Source organism: Aspergillus alliaceus (assembly GCF_009176365.1).
Source record: "Aspergillus alliaceus strain CBS 536.65 unplaced genomic scaffold BDW43scaffold_42, whole genome shotgun sequence".
NCBI lineage: Eukaryota > Fungi > Ascomycota > Eurotiomycetes > Eurotiales > Aspergillaceae > Aspergillus > Aspergillus alliaceus.
Window position 1 is genome coordinate 244,898 of NW_022474725.1, and position 20,208 is coordinate 265,105.

Consider the following 20,208-nt stretch of genomic DNA (forward strand, 5'->3'; position numbering starts at 1 on the left):
CTGATACTCGGCGATATATCGAACGTCACGAAGTCAAAGTGTTGTAAGTCAATGAAATAACATTAATCAAGTATAAATAACATTAAGTTATCAAACAAGGGATATTCCACGGTCGACATCTTATCATATCATAGAAACAGCTCTTCATGAATAAGTCAGTCTTGTATCATAAAATCCCCATCGTAACATCATAAAAGCTAGCAACGCCACGAATCCACCCAACTGAAGGCATTTTAGACATTATACCAACAATATAAACCATGGCTTATTTCCCCAGACCAAGAACCCTTTTAATAGTCCTCTTGTCAATCCCCAAAGCAAGACTGCTGCAAACCACAGAAATACTACTCAAAGCCATTGCCAACGCAGCCCAAACGGGACTCAGCCTCCAGTGTTTACCAACTATAACAGTCTCACCCCCGACCATTTTCATCGTATGGCCATTGACAATCGGATACAATACCCCAGCGGCAACCGGCACAAGACAGAGATTATAAATCACGGCCCAACCAAAGTTCATCTTGACGCGGTTGAAGACCCGCCGACTAAGAACAACAAGTTGGAGGATAGTGTCGAGCTCTGAGTTCAAGAGGATGAAAGATGCAGAGTTCATGGCAACGTCGGAGCCCGAAGCCATGGCGATACTAACATCTGCTGCAGCCAGAGCCGGGGAGTCATTCACGCCATCACCAACGAAGGCTACGATAGAGCGTGCACCTTGTTCGTTTCTTTGGCTTTCAGCTTCGGACGAGGTTCTTGGCGGGTATACGCCGTCTTGGACTTGGCGGACGAAATCGGCTTTCCCTGCGGGCATGATGTTGGCCATCACGTTGGATCGGGGGATGCCTACCATGTCGGCGACGGCGTGGGCAGTGGTCTGATTATCTCCTGTGCACATGTACACGTCGACTTTGCGCTTGTGGAGCTGCGAAATTACCTTTGCGGCGTCGGGTCGGATTGAATCGGATATAGCAAAGGCGATTGTCGGGGTGAAGTAGGGTTCGTTTGAGGAGTTTGGGCCGGCTTTGCGCAACGATAGTATTGCGGTGGATTTTCCTGATTTCTGGTAGGCTGAAAGTAGGTCCGAAAGGTGGGAATCTTCGAAGTTAGGCGATGCCAGACTTTGGAATAGACGTTGATTGCCGATGGCGGCTTCGTACTGGACTGTCCTCTTTGATTGATCGCTCTTGTCCTCTAGAGACACGGTAAAGGTGCCTTTCATTCCCTGTCCGGGTTTCTCCTCAATGTCGGAACTGAGTATCCCGGCAGATTCCTTGCCACTGCAGAAGGCTGAAACTGCGTGAGCAATCGGGTGATTGCTGCTTTCCTCCAACTTTCGGGCAAGGGTCCATGCGATTTGCAAATCCTCAGAGTCGGTGATGAGCAGTTTATGGTCAGACACCGTCAAGCTCCCTCCTTCAGTTAGAGTTCCGGTTTTATCGAATATAATGGCATCGAGACGGCTCGCTTCTTGAAAAGCTTCCCCTCCGCCTTTGACCAATATGCCATGTCGGGCAGCCAGTCCTCCACCAACGAATAGCGCCGTAGGAGCAGCGAGAGCTAGACCGCAGGGGCAAGCAACCACGAACACTGCGATCGCGAACTCCAAGCTCCAAAAAGCCCAGCCTCCATGTGCAACATCTAGGTAGTCGTCTGGCAAAGCGCCAGACACGCCCAGCACAAGCCAGATGACGAATGTCAATATCGCTATAAGCGTGATTATGGGAACAAAGTGGGATGTAAGTAAGTCTGCAACCCTTTCCAATGGAGCACGTCTGCTCTGGCCTTCGCGCACTACGGCGATGATCTGATCCAGCATCGATGCACCTCCAACTGCGGACACCTTAATCTTCACGGGCTGGCCGACATTCACCGATCCTGTGTAGACGGAATCGCCAACAGACTTCTTCACTGGTCGCGATTCTCCTGTCAGGGAACTTTCATCGAACTGGTAGACACCGGTAGTGACAACTACACCATCAGCCGGTGGCGAGGCTCCGTGTGGTATGCTGACAATATCGCCGACATCTAACAGGTCAATGTTGACCCTCTGAATCTCGTCTTCCTCAGAGGTACCGTCAACACGATCGTTGGTAACCAGTAACGCTTCGGAAGGCTTTAACTTTCCAAGTGATGCAACTGCATCTCCGGTTCTCGCCTTGCTGTATGCTTCAATAAATCGACCTGCCAGAATGAATAAGGTAAGGAATACAACGGAGTCAAAATAAGACGAGCTATTGCTCATTCGAGAAGTTCCCACGACAGCGTCAATGATCAGAACAGCCAAGGAAGAGACGTAGGCTACAGTAGTTCCAGCGGAGATCAACAGATTCATGCTCCCAAAACGGTAGAACCTCCGCAGAATAGGCACACGGCTGCCAGGGCGCCAAAGGGAGTATATCTCCTTTGCAGCTCTCACGTGAAACACGTCAGTTCCATAGAACATGACAGGAGTTGTCATAATAAAAAGAGACCATTCCATCCGAGAGGCACTACCAGCCCACATTGGTTGTTCCAAGTACTTCCGTGTCGGGTTATCCGACGACACGAGGCTCATGAAAACGATACCGATCAGGAAGGTTGGGATCGCTACAATCAGAACGAAGAGAAAGCGGGACAGCAGCCTACGCCTCTCATGCAGCTGAATTGCTCGCGATCGGTCCTCAATACTCGGGGGGTGGTAGATAGTTGTAGAGAAAGCATCATGTACTTTGTCAATGTCCTGGAGTATAGTTCTGATGGTAAGAGAGGGAGGGCGTGGAGTATAGGTAACCTTAACGATGGGGTTCTTGACAGACAGCGTGTCATCAATTTCAACATCAGCAAGTTCCTTCAAAGAGCTGAGAACCTTTCCCGGGCAATGATGACAGAACATCCCACCCACTTGGATTGCCACGGTTCTCTTTTCGGTCTCACCATCATTCTTGTTGCCTTCAACATCCCGAGGAACGACGCTGGTGACAGAGGCGTCATATCCCAAGTCTCCGATTTTCTCCACGATAGCGTCGATATGATCGAGCCCATCGAATTTCACCGTTCCGCTATGAGACAAAAGATTCACCGAGACTTCCGTCACGAAGGGAAGTTCTTCAACCCCTCGTGTGACACTTCCTGCACAAGAGCCGCAGGTCATGCCACCAATAGCGATTTCAGCGACATATGATGACAGGTTTTGGTTCGGAGATGGAGACAGGCTAACTTTCTGTACATCCTCGAGGGACGCCTCGAAGCCGATGTCCTCGATGTGTTCCACCACCTTTTCTATGTTCGATTGGGGACCGTTAAAGACGACCGTCGCACTATTGCTAAGGAGATTGACCGTCACATCGAGGACGAAGCTGAGCTGCTTAACTTCGTTCGTTACTGTATTGACACATGAAGCACAGCTCATGCCCCCAATGCTTATGCGAGCACTGAACGTTCCATCATCATCGTGTAGTTGCGGAGGCGCAATACTCTCCACGGACCTTCGAGGCGCCAGGCTCCCAATGTCAGAAACTTTGTCACTAACACCAAATAATTGACCAGCCTTCTCATTCCTTGACCGAATAGAAGTCATTTCGGATGAATCTTGCGGGTTAGATATTCGTTGCAGTTCCTCCTTCCTGCAGGCATCACAATTCGCAAGATGCCTGTTCAGGGTCGTCGAGGTAGAATGTGAGGCTTGCTGCGTTGGAAAATGTACGGGGTTTCTGGAGAGCCACGAAGTTGTGCTAATATCAGATACGATAACTCCTCGGGCATCGTAAGTCGTTACATGACGGACTTCGAAGGCTGCTTGAATCAAAGCCGTGGCCAGTTTCGAAGGACTGGTCTCTGCTGCATGGTATACTCGCACTTCATGCTTGAGAATAGTGACATCGACGTCAAACACACCGGGAATCTCTGAAAGGATCTCGGAGATGTATGATATGCAGGAAGAACAATGCACGTTACTAACGAAGAAGGTGCTTTTAAGTTGCCTCGAACCCTGGCACACAGGGGTTCGAGATGCAAGGCCTGATGTCGGCGACATTATAAACGGTTGAAAAACTCCAGGATGCCGAATAATTAGTTGTGTTTAGAACCAGAAGCCAGGGAGCATCTCTTTGGAAAAGCTGGTTTGCGAGAGTGGGTGCGAACCAGGTAGCTGGTAGGGTTTGTATTTTTTTTTATGAGGACAGTCCCACGTAATGATGTTGAAGAGACTCTGTTATACGTTGCGAATATAGAGATCTAGCCAAATAATTTAGATGTATTGAAGAGATAATTTTGGGAGATTGGACGTTGTATGCACTAATAGCAAGCAAGGGGGTTGAAGCAGCAGTTGGTCTGAGAGGAGCTGAAACGAACAGTAGGGGGCGACGGAAGGGTGATAGAATTATATGAAATTAGAGAAAGTAGTAGGAGAATGAAGGATAATTAAATATTACTTTCGAGGGAGACATGGTGGACTTGAAGTAGTGAGTGCGCCTTTTGTGCGTGAAGCTGTGGAGAGACGCTAAACTACGCAGAAATCTCTCAGTCCCAAGGATGGAACCGCCACACATGATTGATAAGTGTTCAGGATGGCGCAAAAATGACTCTCCAGCCATCTGCGATCCCCGGCTCCAATGAGTCATGGAGATTATTTTCTTATAGTACCTAGATGGATATGCAAGTAGTAGCTGTGCTGACTGGTATGATTGACCAGAAGCAAAAGACCAGATCTTTCCCCCCCCTCTCTCTCTGCGTACGAAGCATCCCCATTGGAGAGAAACCTCCAATTACTCAATTGATGCCTTCAGAATGCCAGTAATAAGAATTCAGTTAGTAGTCAACATGAAGAATCCAGAGTGAAAAATCCCTGATAATATAACTTATGGAAATGGAATTGACGGGAATCGAACGGGCGCTCTGACGCAGTTTGTAAGGAAAAGGAATCCACGGTGTAACCACGTGACCCTCCCACTGGACCACACAGACTTTTTCGCACGCGTTCTCGCCCCCTCTATTCACGTCGCCATCCAAATTTTTTTCTTTTCTTCTCCCTCTTCACGCGTCGATCTATTGAAATCAATATTGATAACCATCCATTCAAATGATCGTCAAGTGAACTAAGTTGTCAACTGTTGACCTTGGCCCTTCTTTCCAATATAACACTTCTTTAACTCGCTCCGCCTGACTCCAACTACCTAACTGGATCACTTGGCTAGTACTGCCTTTTTTCTCTCATATCCTCCCTCTCTCTTTCAACTTACTATCATCACTCTTGACGGCTCCTTATCAATCAACTCGCATGGTCGAGTAAAAGAATGTCTCCTTGATATTAGTTGCTCCCTTTCCCGCCTTCCCTTTTTTTGGCATTCTTACTCTATACTTATGCTATTCATAACCTCTTCGCGGTTGATTCACTTCTGGGCATAAAACTACACCTTTCAAGCCGCTTATCATGTCCACTGCTAGACCGGGGATGCGCCCTCCATTCCCGTCAAAGGCTGGCCCCAGGGCACCACCTATGGGACGCCTGGCCAGTTTGAAATCCCCTAATCCGGCTGCAATAAGACGGCCTCAGCCAATTGGCCGTCCACAACCAACCAAGCCAACCACTCACCCCAAGACCTCTACATGCCCTAACCCTGGTTGTCCTGCACCTCATATCGTCGAGGATGACGGGCAAAAGGTTTGCTCCGGTTGCGGTACCGTCATCAGTGAGGCAAACATTGTCTCCGAAGTGACTTTCGGTGAGACATCATCTGGTGCTGCAATTGTTCAAGGTACATTTGTCGGAGAAGACCAGTCTCATGTCCGCAGTTATGGCCCAGGCTTTCAGCGTGGAGGCGGGGCGGAAAGCCGAGAGATCACTGAACAGAATGGTAGTAGGTATATTAATCAGCTGGCTCGCGCTTTGACCATTCCGGAGAGTGCTTCGAAAGCTGCTGGTCAAGTCTTCAAGCTCGCTGTTGGTTTGAACTTCATTCAAGGTCGTCGAACAAAGACAGTTGCTGCGGTATGCCTCTACATTGCCTGCCGCCGGCAGGATGGCAACACTGTAATGCTCATCGATTTCGCGGATGTCCTCATGATCAACGTGTTTAAGTTAGGTCGAACCTACAAAGCATTGTTGGAGGAGCTGCGTCTGGGTGGAAATGTTTTCCTAATGAACCCGATCGATCCTGAGAGCTTGATATACAGGTTCGCCAAACAACTCGAATTTGGACCGGCCACAATGCAAGTTGCCAGTGAAGCTGTGCGTATCGTACAACGAATGAATCGTGACTGGATGACCACGGGTCGACGTCCTGCCGGTATTTGCGGCGCTGCTTTAATTCTTGCAGCTCGAATGAACAACTTCCGGCGCACGGTTCGCGAGGTGGTATACGTCGTCAAAGTAACCGAAATCACCATCAGCCAACGTCTGAACGAATTCGGTGCAACAGAAAGCGGAGAGCTGACGGTGGACCAATTCCGCTCTGTGCAGCTGGAGAATGCCCATGATCCGCCCTCTTTCACTAGAGCAAGGGAAGGGAGGAGACCGTCTCGGAGCATCAAGAAAAGGCCCGCTGAAACTGTAGCCGATATCGAGGGAGAACTCACTGATGTCGCCACAACCCCCTCAAATACAGCCCCCCATCAGCAAAAGCGTGTCGATGCGGATGGCTTCGCTATCCCTAGCCTTCCTATTGACCCGGCCTTGATGGCAACAGATAGTGAGAGACGGCTGTCGACAGCGTCCATCGAGAGCGAGGTCACCTCGGAAGTCAACGAAGTCCCGGGCAAACCAAGCAGGGGGCGCCCTAAAGGCTCCAAGGCACGACCCCTGCCAACTCCAACTCCCGACCAGATCGCCTCGGAGGAGGCCCTCGAGGATGAGATGACCTCTTATCTGGCGAAGGGCTCCACTATGGTCGAGAGTACCGCAGAGCCAAGAAAAACTGTGTCTGAAAGCGCAGAAATCGACGAGGCCGAGTTTGAATCAGATCCAGAAGTTTCTAACTGTCTACTATCCCCTGCCGAAGTCGAAATCAAGGAGCGGATCTGGGTGCATGAGAATAAAGACTATCTACGGGCACAGCAAGCCAAAGCATTGAAACGGGCCTTGGAGGAAGCTGATTCACAACCGGGTATGCATAAACCACGCAAGCGTCGTCGGGGTAGACTAGGGGACGTTGCTTATCTCCAGGGCGATGGTGAAGATGGTGATGGAAGAAGCACGCGGGCTTCTACCCCAGCAGAAGCAACGCGTCGAATGCTGGAACGAAGAGGATTCAGTAAAAAGATCAACTATCGTCTGTTGGAATCACTATTTGGTGAAGAAGGAGCCGATTTTGCCGCTAAGGCAGAAGGAGACAGTATGAGCCGCAGCCAGAGTGTGGCTTCGCGGCGCAGCGCCAGTGTTGAACCAGACATCCCCACCAGGCGGGCCAGGGTGGCGACTCCCCCAACTCGCTCGAATGCCCCTAGCTCCCCAGCCCCAACATCCGTTCCTCCGCGCGATGTCACCAAACATAGACAGCAAATCGGTGTCGCAACGAATAGGACTGGTCAGGCGAGCACTACTGAGAATGCCGCAGAGCCGGCCGCAGGTGACAAGACCGGTTATTCGGACGAGGAACGAGATGATGAGTACGAGGAGGAAGATGGTGATGACGATGATGGTGTGGATGCTGCTTTGGCGGGGCACTATGGCGATTACTACGACGATGGAAGCGACTACTATGACACAGATTAGTAGGGTTGGTATAAAGCTTAATAGCAGGTATAGCAAATAGGATAGATAGATACCTTTGAATGTGGGAAACGAACTCTGGTCAACCTTGGATATCAAGTTTCAGCATCTGATCATGGGCAACTTCCCGTCGTAAAGAACCTAGGGATGATTCAAAAGACCAAGCAACAATCCTCTCCCCTAAAACTTACTCTTGGGATGTGTCCCACGCCGCCGAGCTCCTTCCCCTTATGACTCGGGACTGTCATTCCGGGTATCCATCACGTGTGATCATCGGTGTCCCCAAAAATATCGCCAACAAGTCCTCAACTTCATTCCTCCTGTTCAAAGTACTAACTACCCCTACCACCATGGCTACCACTTATCACCACCACTACTACCATCATGGTCGTTGTAGACTGATTCTATGCTTACTATGCCTCCGAGCTGAATCTTTGTACTTAGTATGCTTACTATCACCACCAATAACATCAAGGAAGAAGGCTAACTCCCTCCTACCTACTCCATGAATGCGCTTGGCCACAATACTATCAGGCAAGGGGCAGTATGTGACACAACAAACCTAGCAAAGCTGCTATTATTATGCTCTCGGCCGAGGTCATAGCTCTCCGGTAGAGTTTAGGAGAGTTATGCATTCTCCTTCGTGGAGGGACTTGCTCTGCAGCGGTAGTGCAAATCAAACTGGGACACGGAATTAATATCCAGTGAAAACCATCATATCCTGCAAGATAGGATTATTCACAGGCCTCTGAGCTTTAGCAGTCGAGACTCTGTATCTGCTGATCATTGGGAATGCGGAGGGTACGCTGTTCCACGACCCAGAATGCATGCATCATGATCAAGCAATGAGAATTGCCAAATGCTGCCGTCTTACCGGCTGACTCTGCTGCCTTGACCCTGTTACGAATGGGGGAGCGGAATTTCTCCGTCTGGTATGGAACGCCCTTCCTGTACCCATCTACAAAGGGTTTAGTATGGGCTTCTGATATTGAGCAACTCCTATCTATAGTGGGCAAAAGTGCCTCCTGCACTGGGGCTCCTTGGTCACTGACAGCATACACCTGGATCCACAGCAGATCGCATGGAGCTCACGGTGTTTGCATGCTGATCGTCCAAACCAAAGCATAAAAATTTCTATATATATAAAGTCTTTCGGACAATCATCCTCCTCAGTCTTTAGTCATTCTACCTCATCCTTGTTCCTTGTCCCCTCTCGCAACATGGTGAAGCTTAACATGTACGGCCGAGGGCTAGGCCTTCGGATGGCTATTATGCTCACCTGCCAAATATCATTCGTCTTATTTGGTGCGAGATCTCAGAAGTGTTTGTTGGACTGCAGTAAGCTAACTTCAGCGTTGGCCATTCGCAGGCTACAACCAGGGCGTATTCTCTGGGATCGTGGGAAATGAAGACTTCCTCAACGTTGTACATCACCCAGGGTCAGCAACCATCGGGATCATAGTCGGCATCTACAATCTAGGTTGTTTCCTTGGGACAATGGTGTGTTTTACGGCGGGGGATAGCCTCGGGTTTCGGAGGATGATGTGGTTCTCGATGATTTGGGTTGTGGTATGTCCACCTCTGCCACCCCCATACCGACAAAATAGCGACTAAGGTAACATTCCGTGCAGGCTGGAGCGATTGCACAGACCTGCGCGTTTTCCACAGCGCAGCTATTGGCATCGCGATTCTTTACTGGTATCGGTACTGGGATCTTTACCAGCACTGTTCCAGTGTACCAATCGGAACTGTGCGACGCACGGAAACGAGGAATGTATGTATGCAGCCAACCTCTTGCCGTTGGAGTGGGCATTGTCGTTGCCTATTGGTTCGATTACGGGATGAGCTATGTTGAGGGACCCGTGAATTGGCGTCTACCAATCGCTTGTCAAATCATCTTTGCTCTCATTGTGATGGTAATGGTTCTCGGGTTAGTGTTCATCCTACTTACCACAGTCTACCTGAATATATTATTGAGCGCGTATCTCACGTAAAGACAGGCTGCCCGAGAGCCCTCGATGGCTATATCGACGAGATCGGGGTAGAGAAGGCTTGCAGGTGCTCTGCGACTTCCATGACCGCACAGCGAATGACCCAAGGATTATCGAAGAATCAGAGGGAATCACCAAAGCTATTGAGCTAGACAACCTCCGTGGAGAATACAGCTGGTCCCAAATCTTCAAAAAAGATGAGCTGCACACTGGCAGACGTGTACTACTAGCCTACGGATTGCAGTTCATTAACCAAATGGGTGGAGTCAACATCATAGTCGTAAGTGAGACCAACAGGGGACTTGTCGTTTTCGTTTTCTTTTCTTTTTCACATGGGAACTAATGCATGAGCAGACTTATGTCACTACAGGTAAGAGTTAACGACTCGCGATATTCCTTTTGCAGCTTGGATTATGCTAAGCATATCAGTTTTGGAGACCAATGTGGGCCTTGACAAGGAGTTAAGTCTCCTGCTGGGAGGCGTGATCCAGGTCATGTTTGTCATAGGTAACCGAGCATTCCTGCTGAACACTGCTTATCGAGAAAGTCTGCTGATCCCGTTGAACAAGGCTCCTTCTATCCCACATTCTACTCCGATCGACTGGGTCGCAAAAGGCCGATGATGTGGGGATCTTTTGGATTATTCCTCTGCATGATGATGATCTCCATTCTTTTGTCTTTTAAGGGTAAGTAAGCCCCCTTGTGATACGGCTGGGCGACAGAGAAGAGGAGAACTTAGGGTTTACCTAACTCGTTATAGGCACCTCCTTGGAAAAGTCGGCAGCCACGGCATCAATCCCGTTTTTCTTCCTGTTCATGCTCGTCTTTGGGGCGTCCATTAATTGCATACCATGGGTTTACGGGCCGGAGATTCTCCCCCTTCATGTCCGAGCGAAAGGGTAGGCAAACAACAGCTTCATTCCAACAGGTGGCCCCTGCGGAATTCGTCCAAAACTAACTGAATACTCCCCAAAAATAGCCAAGCCCTCGGAGTCTCGGCAAATTGGCTGTGGAATTTCTTTGTGGCCATGATCGGACCAACTTTAATCAATGACCTTGCATGGAAGGGCTATCTCATCTTTATGTGTTTCAACCTCGCCTTTGTGCCGGTAGGTCGATATTGTCCCCTCACTATATACACCCAAGCCATTAACGAATGTGGATAGCTTCTTTATTTCTTCTACCCTGAGACTGCCAACCTCAATCTCGAGGAGATCGATTCCTTGTTCATGAACAAAATCCCACAGTCATTGGACTCGTCGGAAGAGTGGAAAGAGCCCATCGTTGTCACCACGAGCATTTAAGTAGAACAGGAGTACGACTCCCATACGGCGCGGAGGATGTCTTTTTACCAAGGGGCTGAGGTCAGAGGTGGGTCTGTAACTGTATACTAGGGGCGTTTTAGTATATCCAAGATAGTTAAATAGTTGAAGCATGCATACCGTTGGAATGTCGGGGAGGATGTTCATCGAAACCCGGGGGAAAGAAAGATACAGCACGTGTATACATATCGATGAACAGTGGAAGCAAAGGTACTTACTGACTGAGCACTTGAGTTAGTCAATATATATAGGTTCAATCTCTCCTCTCAACATCAGTGGTCAATGTTATAGCAGCGGATGGATTTACCTAGGAATAAATCTAAATATTCCCATCTACTCTATTGATTTACAGGGAAACTTCAAAATTAATAGAGTATTTTCTTTGTTAACATACATATGACGAGAAGAAATTGATTAGGAAAATAGGTGTGAATCCTCTATTCCCGTTATCTCATGCAATAACGTACTCCGATATTTATTTATATTCCCAAACTCTCACAGCTTAGCTTATTCACAGAACAAATTCAATAAGCATCTCTACCTAATTCCCAGAAACTACGCACAAGAACATCATACAGAATATATGTGGGTATATGGTAACGCAACTTATCTTATGTTATGGGACAAAAAATGGTAATATTTACTGCTTATGGTTCCAAGTTTGAACTAGTACTATTCGCATTGCAGGGGTTTTAACTATGGGTACAATTACTATCGAGGTATTCAATTTCCTCTTTTTCTTCTTTGTTTCTTCCCCTATATCCATTTTACACGCCAGTAGGCATTAGTGATCTGGTGGAGTGAGGAGGACGACTTAGTTTAGTTAGGGTCGACTAGTAGATGCCCGAATGTGTTGTCAATCCTGCCTGACAACAAACACAAGTGGGGGTCCATCGATGCGAGGAAAACCAATTTTTTTTGTCCTTTTTCATTCTTTCATCTTTCTTTCTCTCTTTCTTATGCACATATTTATCTTCATCTCTTTAAAAAATATCTTTCACGAGTGGCGGATCGAAATTATAAACATAATGTGAATAGAGGAAAGAAGTGACAAACCATGAACCAGCACCTGCAAGTCAATACCACCTTTTTGCGCCCGAGAAATTGGAAGAACAGAAAAATGATATCATCAAAATCCCAATCCCGGGTGATTACGTTTTGCCGAAGAACCCCAAAAGACAACGAAAAGATCTGTGCCGAAAAAGATTGTTAGATATGAAGCAGATGTGTGAGCAAAATTTTGTCGAAACTTTTTTTTCTTCTGCGCCCTGTGTCGAGTGTTTACGCGTCGATGTCCATCCCCGTCCCCATTCCTACGCTACCATTCATCCCAACGCTCACGCCATTGCTGACGGGCTGCGCCGAGAGGGTTTGCAAGAGAGGGAGGCCGGTGTCAACGGGGTTTGCGCCGAGGATATTCTGAGGCTGAAGGGATCCGTTGTTGACTGATCGGTGCGAAGCATTCAGGATTTGAGTGCCCTCGAAGATGATGGGATTGGACCGGAGGTTTTGAATGCAGGTTTCCCAGGCGGATCCTACAAGCTGGGCTTGAGTGAGATCATCGTTGAAGAGGTAAAAAGCGGTCGAATTTGCTGGTCCAAAAGGGGTGACAGGTCGGGCAGCCACGAGGTAAGCGTTTAAAGCTCGATTCTTCATGAGAATCTGCGAGTCTAAGAGGTATGCAGAAAATTGTTTGTCGATATATTTCTTCCAGCCGCGCACTGCAGCTGCCATGTCGCCGTCTCCATCAAACGCGATACGTTGCCAACTGATACCAAGAAGGTGGGTCGCGTCATCAACCAGTGGCTCATCAGGCGAGCGGTTTGTGGCGTTGAGAAGGCGGTGGGCGTCGTCTTTGCCGTTGTCCTGCAAGCGTTGGATTGAGGAGAGCGCGATATCGTCGAGTCTGGGAGCGGATGGATCTAGACGCTGGGACTTGCGGCCACAGGTATTTGACGGACCGGTTTGAAAGTGGGACGAGACAGTCGGAGCAGCAGCAGTGCTCGCCAATGATTCTTCGTACCAAGTACCTGTTTGACTATCTGCGGAGAGAGCCAGCCCGGTACGCGGATTGAGGAGAACCATGCCCTCTCCGTAGACAGGCTCCTCTTTCTGCGCAGGAGGAGCCCGGGCTGGAATGGAGGGTACGCTGGGGGTGTTCATAGCTTCCTCGAAAGCTGCTTCATCACGCGATCGTTTGCGCGAGGGCTTCCCAACCATAGGTCCAGACGCGGTCGGCTTTGCACCAAAGGATGTGCTGCAGCCACTTGAGAAAAACGAGCCTGAGCTCTGGGAGACACCATTCAGCTTATGTTGGCGGGGGAACTGAAGGAAGGCGTGTTCCTGGGAAGGGGACAGGACCATAGCAGGGCCGTCGGAAAGGCTATTGAGCATCATTGGACACATCGTGATGCGAGAGGACAACCGAAAGAATCGGAGGCAACTACAAGAAAGAGAATCTGATCTGTTTTGTCAGGTGAGCTAGAACCAACAAGATAGAGCAACCTATGTGGATCACGAGATCTAAGCCGTGGGCAGCAGGTCGGAAGATGTTGGCGCAACGGACGTCGAGGTCGCGATCGAGAAACAGAGGGTCGATATCTGAAGCGATGATTGAGAGAGGGTGATGGAAGAGAAACAAGGAGGAAGGAAAGCGATGGAGATAAGATGATGAGGGAGAATAAACAATGATAGAAAGGAGGGAAGAGAAGAGAAGAGAAGAGAGGAGGGAAGAAGAAGAAGAGAGGAAAGGAAGGTGTGGAGTGAGAGAGATGCAGGGAGGGAGAGAAAGCACGAGAGAGGATTGAGGAGCCAACAGCGAACCACGGGATAAGCGGCTTGGGGAAGGAGAAGAAAGAAAAACGCGTGCAAAAGAGGCTAGCAGATGATTGCTTGGAGGTTTCGGAGCTTCTCTGTGGGATGCGATGCGGAGAAGGATTTGCTCGCCTCATTACCGTCCCATACAGCGGCCAGTCCGCACTGTCAGCCATTTTTCCTGCAATGTGCGCCGCTGCATACCATACCTTACTGTACCGCTTGCCGTTCCCACCGACTCCAGATCGACCAGCAAGGATGCCGCCATTATTGGATGATGCTCAATCGCTCGGGGCAACCACCGTGTGGAACCGGCTGGGAATCCCCGCCTCCGATTGGCCTATCTTCCAAGCCTTGTCCGCGCGTCCGGCCTTTCCAGGAACCCTGTCAGCATACGAGACCTCGCTCATTGGCGGATCCAACATCTATGGGTCTAAAGAGCCTGTGATACTTTATAATTGGATCGCACGCAGGGCCCCACTTCCGTTGGCAAAGTTGATGACGATTTGGGAAGCCTGAAAGCCTTGCAGGACGGCATGATGCCTGAGGAAGCAAGGCGGAGGGCTGATCCTCAGGCCACCTGTGCAACTCTCCAAAGGCAATCGACAGCCTGCATCCTCATCACCACCCCACCCCCTCCGCCCTGTCGAAATAATCTGGAATATTTCACAGTCAAGTCTATTTTGTCGGAAGAATAGCTAAGTAAATCTATAGTCACAGGAAAGAATGGTAACAAGATCAAGAGCTAGATGTAAAGCAATGTCCGACACCAGAACCTCGTGCTAATTAAAACGTGACACAAATGTTCATCAAATCACAAGTAATAAAATGAAATCCCAGAAGGATCGACACTGTAAACAAGAAATCGGAAAGAAAAAGGACCTCGCGAAAGAGATCCAGTGTCATATCACAACCTTCGAGATGACATCCAGTGTTCATCAGGCACAGGCTGCATTCCCTGCATGTGGCCGTACCCACCGGAACTCCGGCGTTCATCCCGTGGGACTGCTGCAGCTGAAGGGCATTATCTTTTAGGCTACGGGCCACAATGTTTATGGTGAGGCCCACTGTGTGCATAGAAGTATAAATAGGTAAAGAAAGAAAGGTCGATGATGGGTCTGTTGTCGTTCAGTTTTCACATGGTACCTGAAACCGCTCGGTGTTCAGGACGCATCCACTCCGTATCTGTCTGGGCAATAATACTTCGCAAAGCCAGACATTGCGATTGATTCGTCTCCAATTAGAAAGGAAAAGGGCGCCATTATGCGTTTCCAGCAGTGGCGCCACCTAGCAACCCCTTGACAGAGTCGGTAGTGTAGCTGGGTGCCATAGATCCAACCAGTAGGAAGAAGATAAGAACAACAGCGCCGATGATGATAGACTTGCGCTTGGCGGGGTGGTTGGCACCGTATTCAGCCCAGGAACGGTTGGCCTGGCTGGTATATTCCTTGATCTTGTCACCACCGAGCTTGTAGTAAACCAGACCAATGAGGGCAATGGAATAGCCAAAGAACTGAAGAGGGGTGACGGGAGTCTGCCAAATCATCATCGAGGCAACGACAAGGAGAATGTCCTTCAGAACACCACAGAGAGTCATGACAAGGGAAGAAGTCTTTCCAATCTGCAGCTGATAGTTAGCAAATTGGGATAATATCAAAAGTGAGCCGATTCATACCAAGAAGACAACCGAGACGTTTAGCAAGAAGGCAACAACAGCATTCAGCAACAAAGTCCATACACCAACACGGTAAACGTGGTCCATGGTAAGGTTAGGAACCTCGATGAACAGAGCAGTGACACCGTTCATCACAGCACAGACGGGAGCAAAGTAGTACAGAGAGACCAGAGGGTCCATCTTGTACTCGGCGGAGCTAAGCAGGCGCTGCACCATGACCAGACGGGTGGCCTCGAAAATGATCCCGCCAATCTGGAAGAGGAATCCGATGAAGACGAACTTGATTTCACCGAAAGAGGCAATGATGACACCGATGACAATGATGGAGACGTTCATCAAAACCTTATAGTTGACAGGAGCCATTCCCATTCCCCAGGTGGCGAAGAGCACAGCGACCGGAGTAGTAGCCTGAATATCGTTGTGAGTGAGAGAATGACAGCCTCAAGAATCAAATCCAACGCACCTTCAGCATCTGGATGAAAGCAACACTCAGATACAAGTATGTCACATTACCACAGATCAAGCTCAAACTGAAGAAAAGGCCAATAGGGACGATAGCGCGAAGATAAACACGGCCAGTCATCTTAACAGTTTTCCGGCCATCAAGCAAGGTGGTGGTACGGGCGAGAAGCTGGGTCATGAAAGTTGCGAACGCCAAATGCCATGTTGTAAGGATAATAGCTGCGAGGATATTAGGAGGCTGTCGCCGTAGAGATATGGGGAAAGGAAAACCTACGAAAGCCTATAGAACAAACGTGTTAGAATGATCATTACATTGTGGCTACCAAGTCCAAGACGGTGCACTTACGGAACTGAGCATAATCGAGGATGTGCTTGTTGAACAGGATAACACTGGAACTCAGGGCAATCCAGACACTGCGGACATATTAGCAAGTCTATCCTTCATTTCGCACTGGTGATGGATGAGGCTTGTAGAGGATGCACTCACCTCACGTAGACCGCGGGGTGGAAAGTAGGCTTGGGAGGCTCTGCCCTCTCAGCAGCAGGGTTGACGGTAGGCAGAGTAGGCTCCGGGCGGGAGACCTCGCCGGAGGTTCTGGCCTTTTCTCCTTCAGAGCTCATTTTCAGGATGCGACTTTGTTCTGATAGAAAGCGTTGGAATTCGAAGGGTCGCGGCCGTAAAAGGCTGCTTTGACTAAACTGCGCGGAGGCCACGGGTGAAGAACGACAGGGAGACCTGAAAGGAAAGGAATAAGTCTAGTCCAAGAAGTTAAAGAATAAATTGAAGGGTTGAACGAGTGGGACAAGAGTTGGCCTGAACTGAAGAAGAAGAATAATAAAAGACAAGATTGGCGCTCAAGAAAGAGAGATGTGAAGCGTGAGAAGGGGAAAAGAAAAAGGTTGGGGAGCGAAATACGTAGTAGTATACGTTTATCTTTTTTCCCTTACCCTGTGATTTTTGGTTTTATTTTATTTTAATTCTTGTCGGTAAACGTTGCGAAAGAACACGGCACGGGTTGGCTTATTGGTCTGGTTATTTTATTTTATTTTATTTTTTAAGGGGGCAGGATGAGCAAAAGAAAACAGGGAAGAGAGGGTCGGGATCCGCATCAAAGAGAGAGGAAAAAAGAAAGATCGTGGCCCGGGATGAGATATATCGTTCGCTGAATGGGAAGCGCAAGCTTACACTTAGACTCCCGTCTTAGACCCAGTCCAAGGTCAACGCTCCCGGACGTAGCGTAGCGTCCTTTCGGTTGATTAGGAGGCATGCAGCAGGTCGCTGCATGCAGCAACACACCTTTTCTTCCCTCCCAGCCGTACATAATGTACTACATTACATACTGTACATACATCCATCTCTCACATACTATTATCACTGCTACATACATGTAAAGTCGTCAATACATCTATATAAATAGCAATTGAATAAATAAGAATGTAAAGGAATAGATGTACGGAGCAGGATTGTCAATACTGGTACTACCTGGTCAACTGACATGGGTCGATAATTTTTTTTATTAATAACTTTTATTTTTCTTTTTGTTTTAAAATTACTTGAGAGGAACTTTTTACTTGAGATTAATTAACTCGACGACCAGACGGCAGTTGAAACACTACCATTCATTCTGACGGGTGGTTTCGAGTTCTGGCCGACAAACAGTGGAGGCGGTGGTGGAGAAAAAAACGGAGGCAAACAGCGCAGTGGATAAGAATGGGATAGATCGATAAGTGACTTACGCGTACTATACAATACTTGTACCTATCCTTACATGCGGTTTCACCCAAATCTCTGCGGAGAATGATCGGTTTTGTAAATACAGGACGTGTAAAACCCCCGACAGCAGCACGGCTTTTTCGAACGGCTATACTGTGTACATACGTACCCTCCACGTATATGCCCTTTTTACTTCTGATTTCTATTTTTTGTCCGGCGGTACCACACGGACTAGTATCAGGGTCCAAAGCAGTCGTACGTAAACCATCCCTTAGCCAAGTTCCGTTCTTTGTCGCTTCACATTTCAAATTATCACCCTAATTATACTTTCCAATGCTCCAACCTCCTAGTGGGTTAACACTCCTTTGGTGTTTATGTGGGGCGAGGCGAATGTTCATCACTCTCGTGGCGAAAGGTTGGCGAATGGGGTCTATCCCCAGGTGTCCACTTCCTCTCTTTCTTGCCCCTTTTCTGGTTGTTCTTCGGTCCCCCCATCGAAGATGCGTTTTTGGAGAATTGCTGTTTCCTTTTTCTTCTCTCTCTCTTATTCGAAATGGATGCTAATACAATAAGAATTCACTTCTATTAATCTTACACGACGGTTAAGGGCTCCGTTACAGTCTAAAACCCCGTCCGACATCAGTTCCCGAAACACTTCCAATCACAAAGGGTCGAATAGTCGGACAAATCACTAGTTGTAGAATTCATACTGCAACTTGGAGAGTGTTGATCAAAATTAACACCAACTCGGCTGCATTACGCAAGCAGTCAGGGGCCAAGCATTCAGTTACCCGCGTTCAGCGGCCACTTGTCCATAGCGCTGCGGCGGAGGTCCCTTACCAGTGGGGATTTGCGGCGATCTGATGGTTGAGAATTGACGCCATCGCTTTGGTTCAAATTAAAATCTAAGCTGGATTATCTGGTCACCTTCCCGAATAGGACTATCAGGGCTTCACGGCGACCCACGAAGGGTCCTGATTTGTTCTGTCTGTATGGAGTACCGTAACATCCTCCTCTCTGTGCCTACGGAGTACCTGCTATTCTTCCGATGTATGTAGTCAGGTACAATAGATAGATACACAATGGGTACAATAGTGACACTTTGAGAGCCACTCTCCCCATGGTACCACCCCCAGGGACAAAGGATTGTGAAGATGCTGTTTCCATGGGAGTAACCTCTGAAGTAGAGAAGAACACCATGAGTCGAGCATGCGAGACCGGAAGAAGTACAGAAAGCTTTTCTCCCATGGACCCTTTCGTATCTTTCTATCTAACTAATCGCCCGCTCCGTTGACCCTGATCCAACGTCGTTGCAAGGTTTCTGGAAAGAGATCATCTCCAGCTTTCCATTCTGAGAAGGATAATCAGTGGAACCGTCGTGTGTCCGGCTCATGTGTTCAGCCCAAAGTCGGACCTGACAAGTTTGATGGATCGAATAAGGGACGATCCTTTTACTCAGTTTTATTAGAACTGCTCCGATACGGATATTCATCCCATCCCACCACGAAGGAGCGCGTATGAGTACTCCAATATCGGAGGATAGCATGAGTACGTACACCTCTTGCCTCAGTGGCGCGGAAGAGTATTGACGAGGTTCCATTTGTCTTTGGATATCTTGATCTCCCCAATGTTTGAAATCTAAAACAACATGAACAAGATGTGCCGCTAGATTTGAAGATGATCAAAAGTAATGCAATATCGACGAGTCATTCTACTTTTGGGTTTCTTTGACCTTTACAATAAAGAGTTTAATTTGACTATATTCAATAAATATTGCTATGACAGAAATTACCCCAAACAATTATAGTTGCCGTTGCTTTCATCTGTTATTTGCTTTTCAATTAAGATAAAACAAACTCTCTTTACCCTCTACCTGCCATACCAGATAGGTAGACATGTGCCAGTTTAGGTGTGTTTTGCCTAGAAGAGTAATTGCCATACCGTTTCAGGAAAAGAGCACATTCCAATCTCCAGCCTCTGGTGCCTGCCGAGAGAATCCACTGATACTTAATTAGATGGAGATGAAGGATGTGCTGATGTGCTGATGTGCTGATAAGGAATGAGATTGGGGCCAATCGCGAGCAGTATCACACAGTATTACTAGGTTTACGGTTAGAAATTATTCATTTTTCTCGTGAGGAATACTTGGACGACGCAGTGAGTGAGTGAGTGAGTGAGAGGTATCTATCTAACTCTCGGTAATAGTGTAGTACCTAGTACGGTAGATCTCCGCCGGTGTTGTGCGCAACTATTAAGGGACTTCACAGCAGTTCGGATTGTTTGGTAGAATGTATCCATAGATCACAGTTGGCTTCACCTCGTGTTCAAATTCTAGACATTGAGATTAAGTTCCCCTATTATTGTAATAAAAAAATTTTTTAATTAGTTTTTTTATTTTCTTGTTCTATTTATTCATTTTCTTTTTCTTGAAATTTGTTTGGGTTTCCCCTATTCTCCTTACTGGGGGCTCAACCAGAGTTCGAACCAACACTAATCTAGAGGGTTGCGAATCAATTACCATACCTGTATTTCATCTTATTAGG

General features: G+C 48.0%; 5 protein-coding genes across 5 annotated transcripts; 2 read left to right on the top strand and 3 right to left on the bottom strand.

Moving 5' to 3' along the window:
• Window positions 1-73: 73 nt before the first annotated feature.
• BDW43DRAFT_165027 (putative copper resistance-associated P-type ATPase) lies at window positions 74-4,193 on the bottom strand. The gene has a single exon (XM_032038652.1). It carries the CDS (start codon window positions 4,013-4,015, stop codon window positions 266-268), a length of 3,750 nt encoding a protein of 1,249 aa, XP_031897354.1. The 5' UTR covers window positions 4,016-4,193; the 3' UTR covers window positions 74-265.
• A 1,217-nt stretch (window positions 4,194-5,410) lies between these two features.
• On the top strand, window positions 5,411-10,982 carry BDW43DRAFT_302420 (transcription factor TFIIIB subunit BRF1; the record flags this gene model as incomplete). Its single annotated transcript, XM_032045232.1, has 10 exons — window positions 5,411-7,328; window positions 9,057-9,256; window positions 9,319-9,617; window positions 9,688-9,958; window positions 10,033-10,048; window positions 10,108-10,185; window positions 10,248-10,364; window positions 10,439-10,577; window positions 10,658-10,787; window positions 10,845-10,982. The coding sequence occupies 10 exons, from the start codon at window positions 5,411-5,413 to the stop codon at window positions 10,980-10,982; spliced, it is 3,306 nt and encodes a 1,101-aa protein (XP_031897355.1).
• A 1,146-nt stretch (window positions 10,983-12,128) lies between these two features.
• On the bottom strand, window positions 12,129-13,662 carry BDW43DRAFT_165179 (uncharacterized protein). Its single transcript, XM_032038653.1, has 2 exons — window positions 12,251-13,662; window positions 12,129-12,191 (listed from the first exon to the last, which is right to left on the bottom strand). Exon 1 carries the CDS (start codon window positions 13,404-13,406, stop codon window positions 12,282-12,284), a length of 1,125 nt encoding a protein of 374 aa, XP_031897356.1. The 5' UTR covers window positions 13,407-13,662; the 3' UTR covers window positions 12,129-12,191; window positions 12,251-12,281.
• A 1,321-nt stretch (window positions 13,663-14,983) lies between these two features.
• Window positions 14,984-16,912, bottom strand: glfB (UDP-galactofuranose transporter). The gene is made up of 7 exons (XM_032038654.1): window positions 16,900-16,912; window positions 16,439-16,707; window positions 16,298-16,365; window positions 16,226-16,231; window positions 15,953-16,170; window positions 15,490-15,897; window positions 14,984-15,435 (listed from the first exon to the last, which is right to left on the bottom strand). The coding sequence occupies exons 2-7, from the start codon at window positions 16,570-16,572 to the stop codon at window positions 15,076-15,078; spliced, it is 1,194 nt and encodes a 397-aa protein (XP_031897357.1). The 5' UTR covers window positions 16,573-16,707; window positions 16,900-16,912; the 3' UTR covers window positions 14,984-15,075.
• A 994-nt stretch (window positions 16,913-17,906) lies between these two features.
• On the top strand, window positions 17,907-18,702 carry BDW43DRAFT_285614 (uncharacterized protein). The gene has a single exon (XM_032042954.1). The coding sequence runs from the start codon at window positions 17,999-18,001 to the stop codon at window positions 18,227-18,229; it is 231 nt and encodes a 76-aa protein (XP_031897358.1). The 5' UTR covers window positions 17,907-17,998; the 3' UTR covers window positions 18,230-18,702.
• Window positions 18,703-20,208: the final 1,506 nt, after the last annotated feature.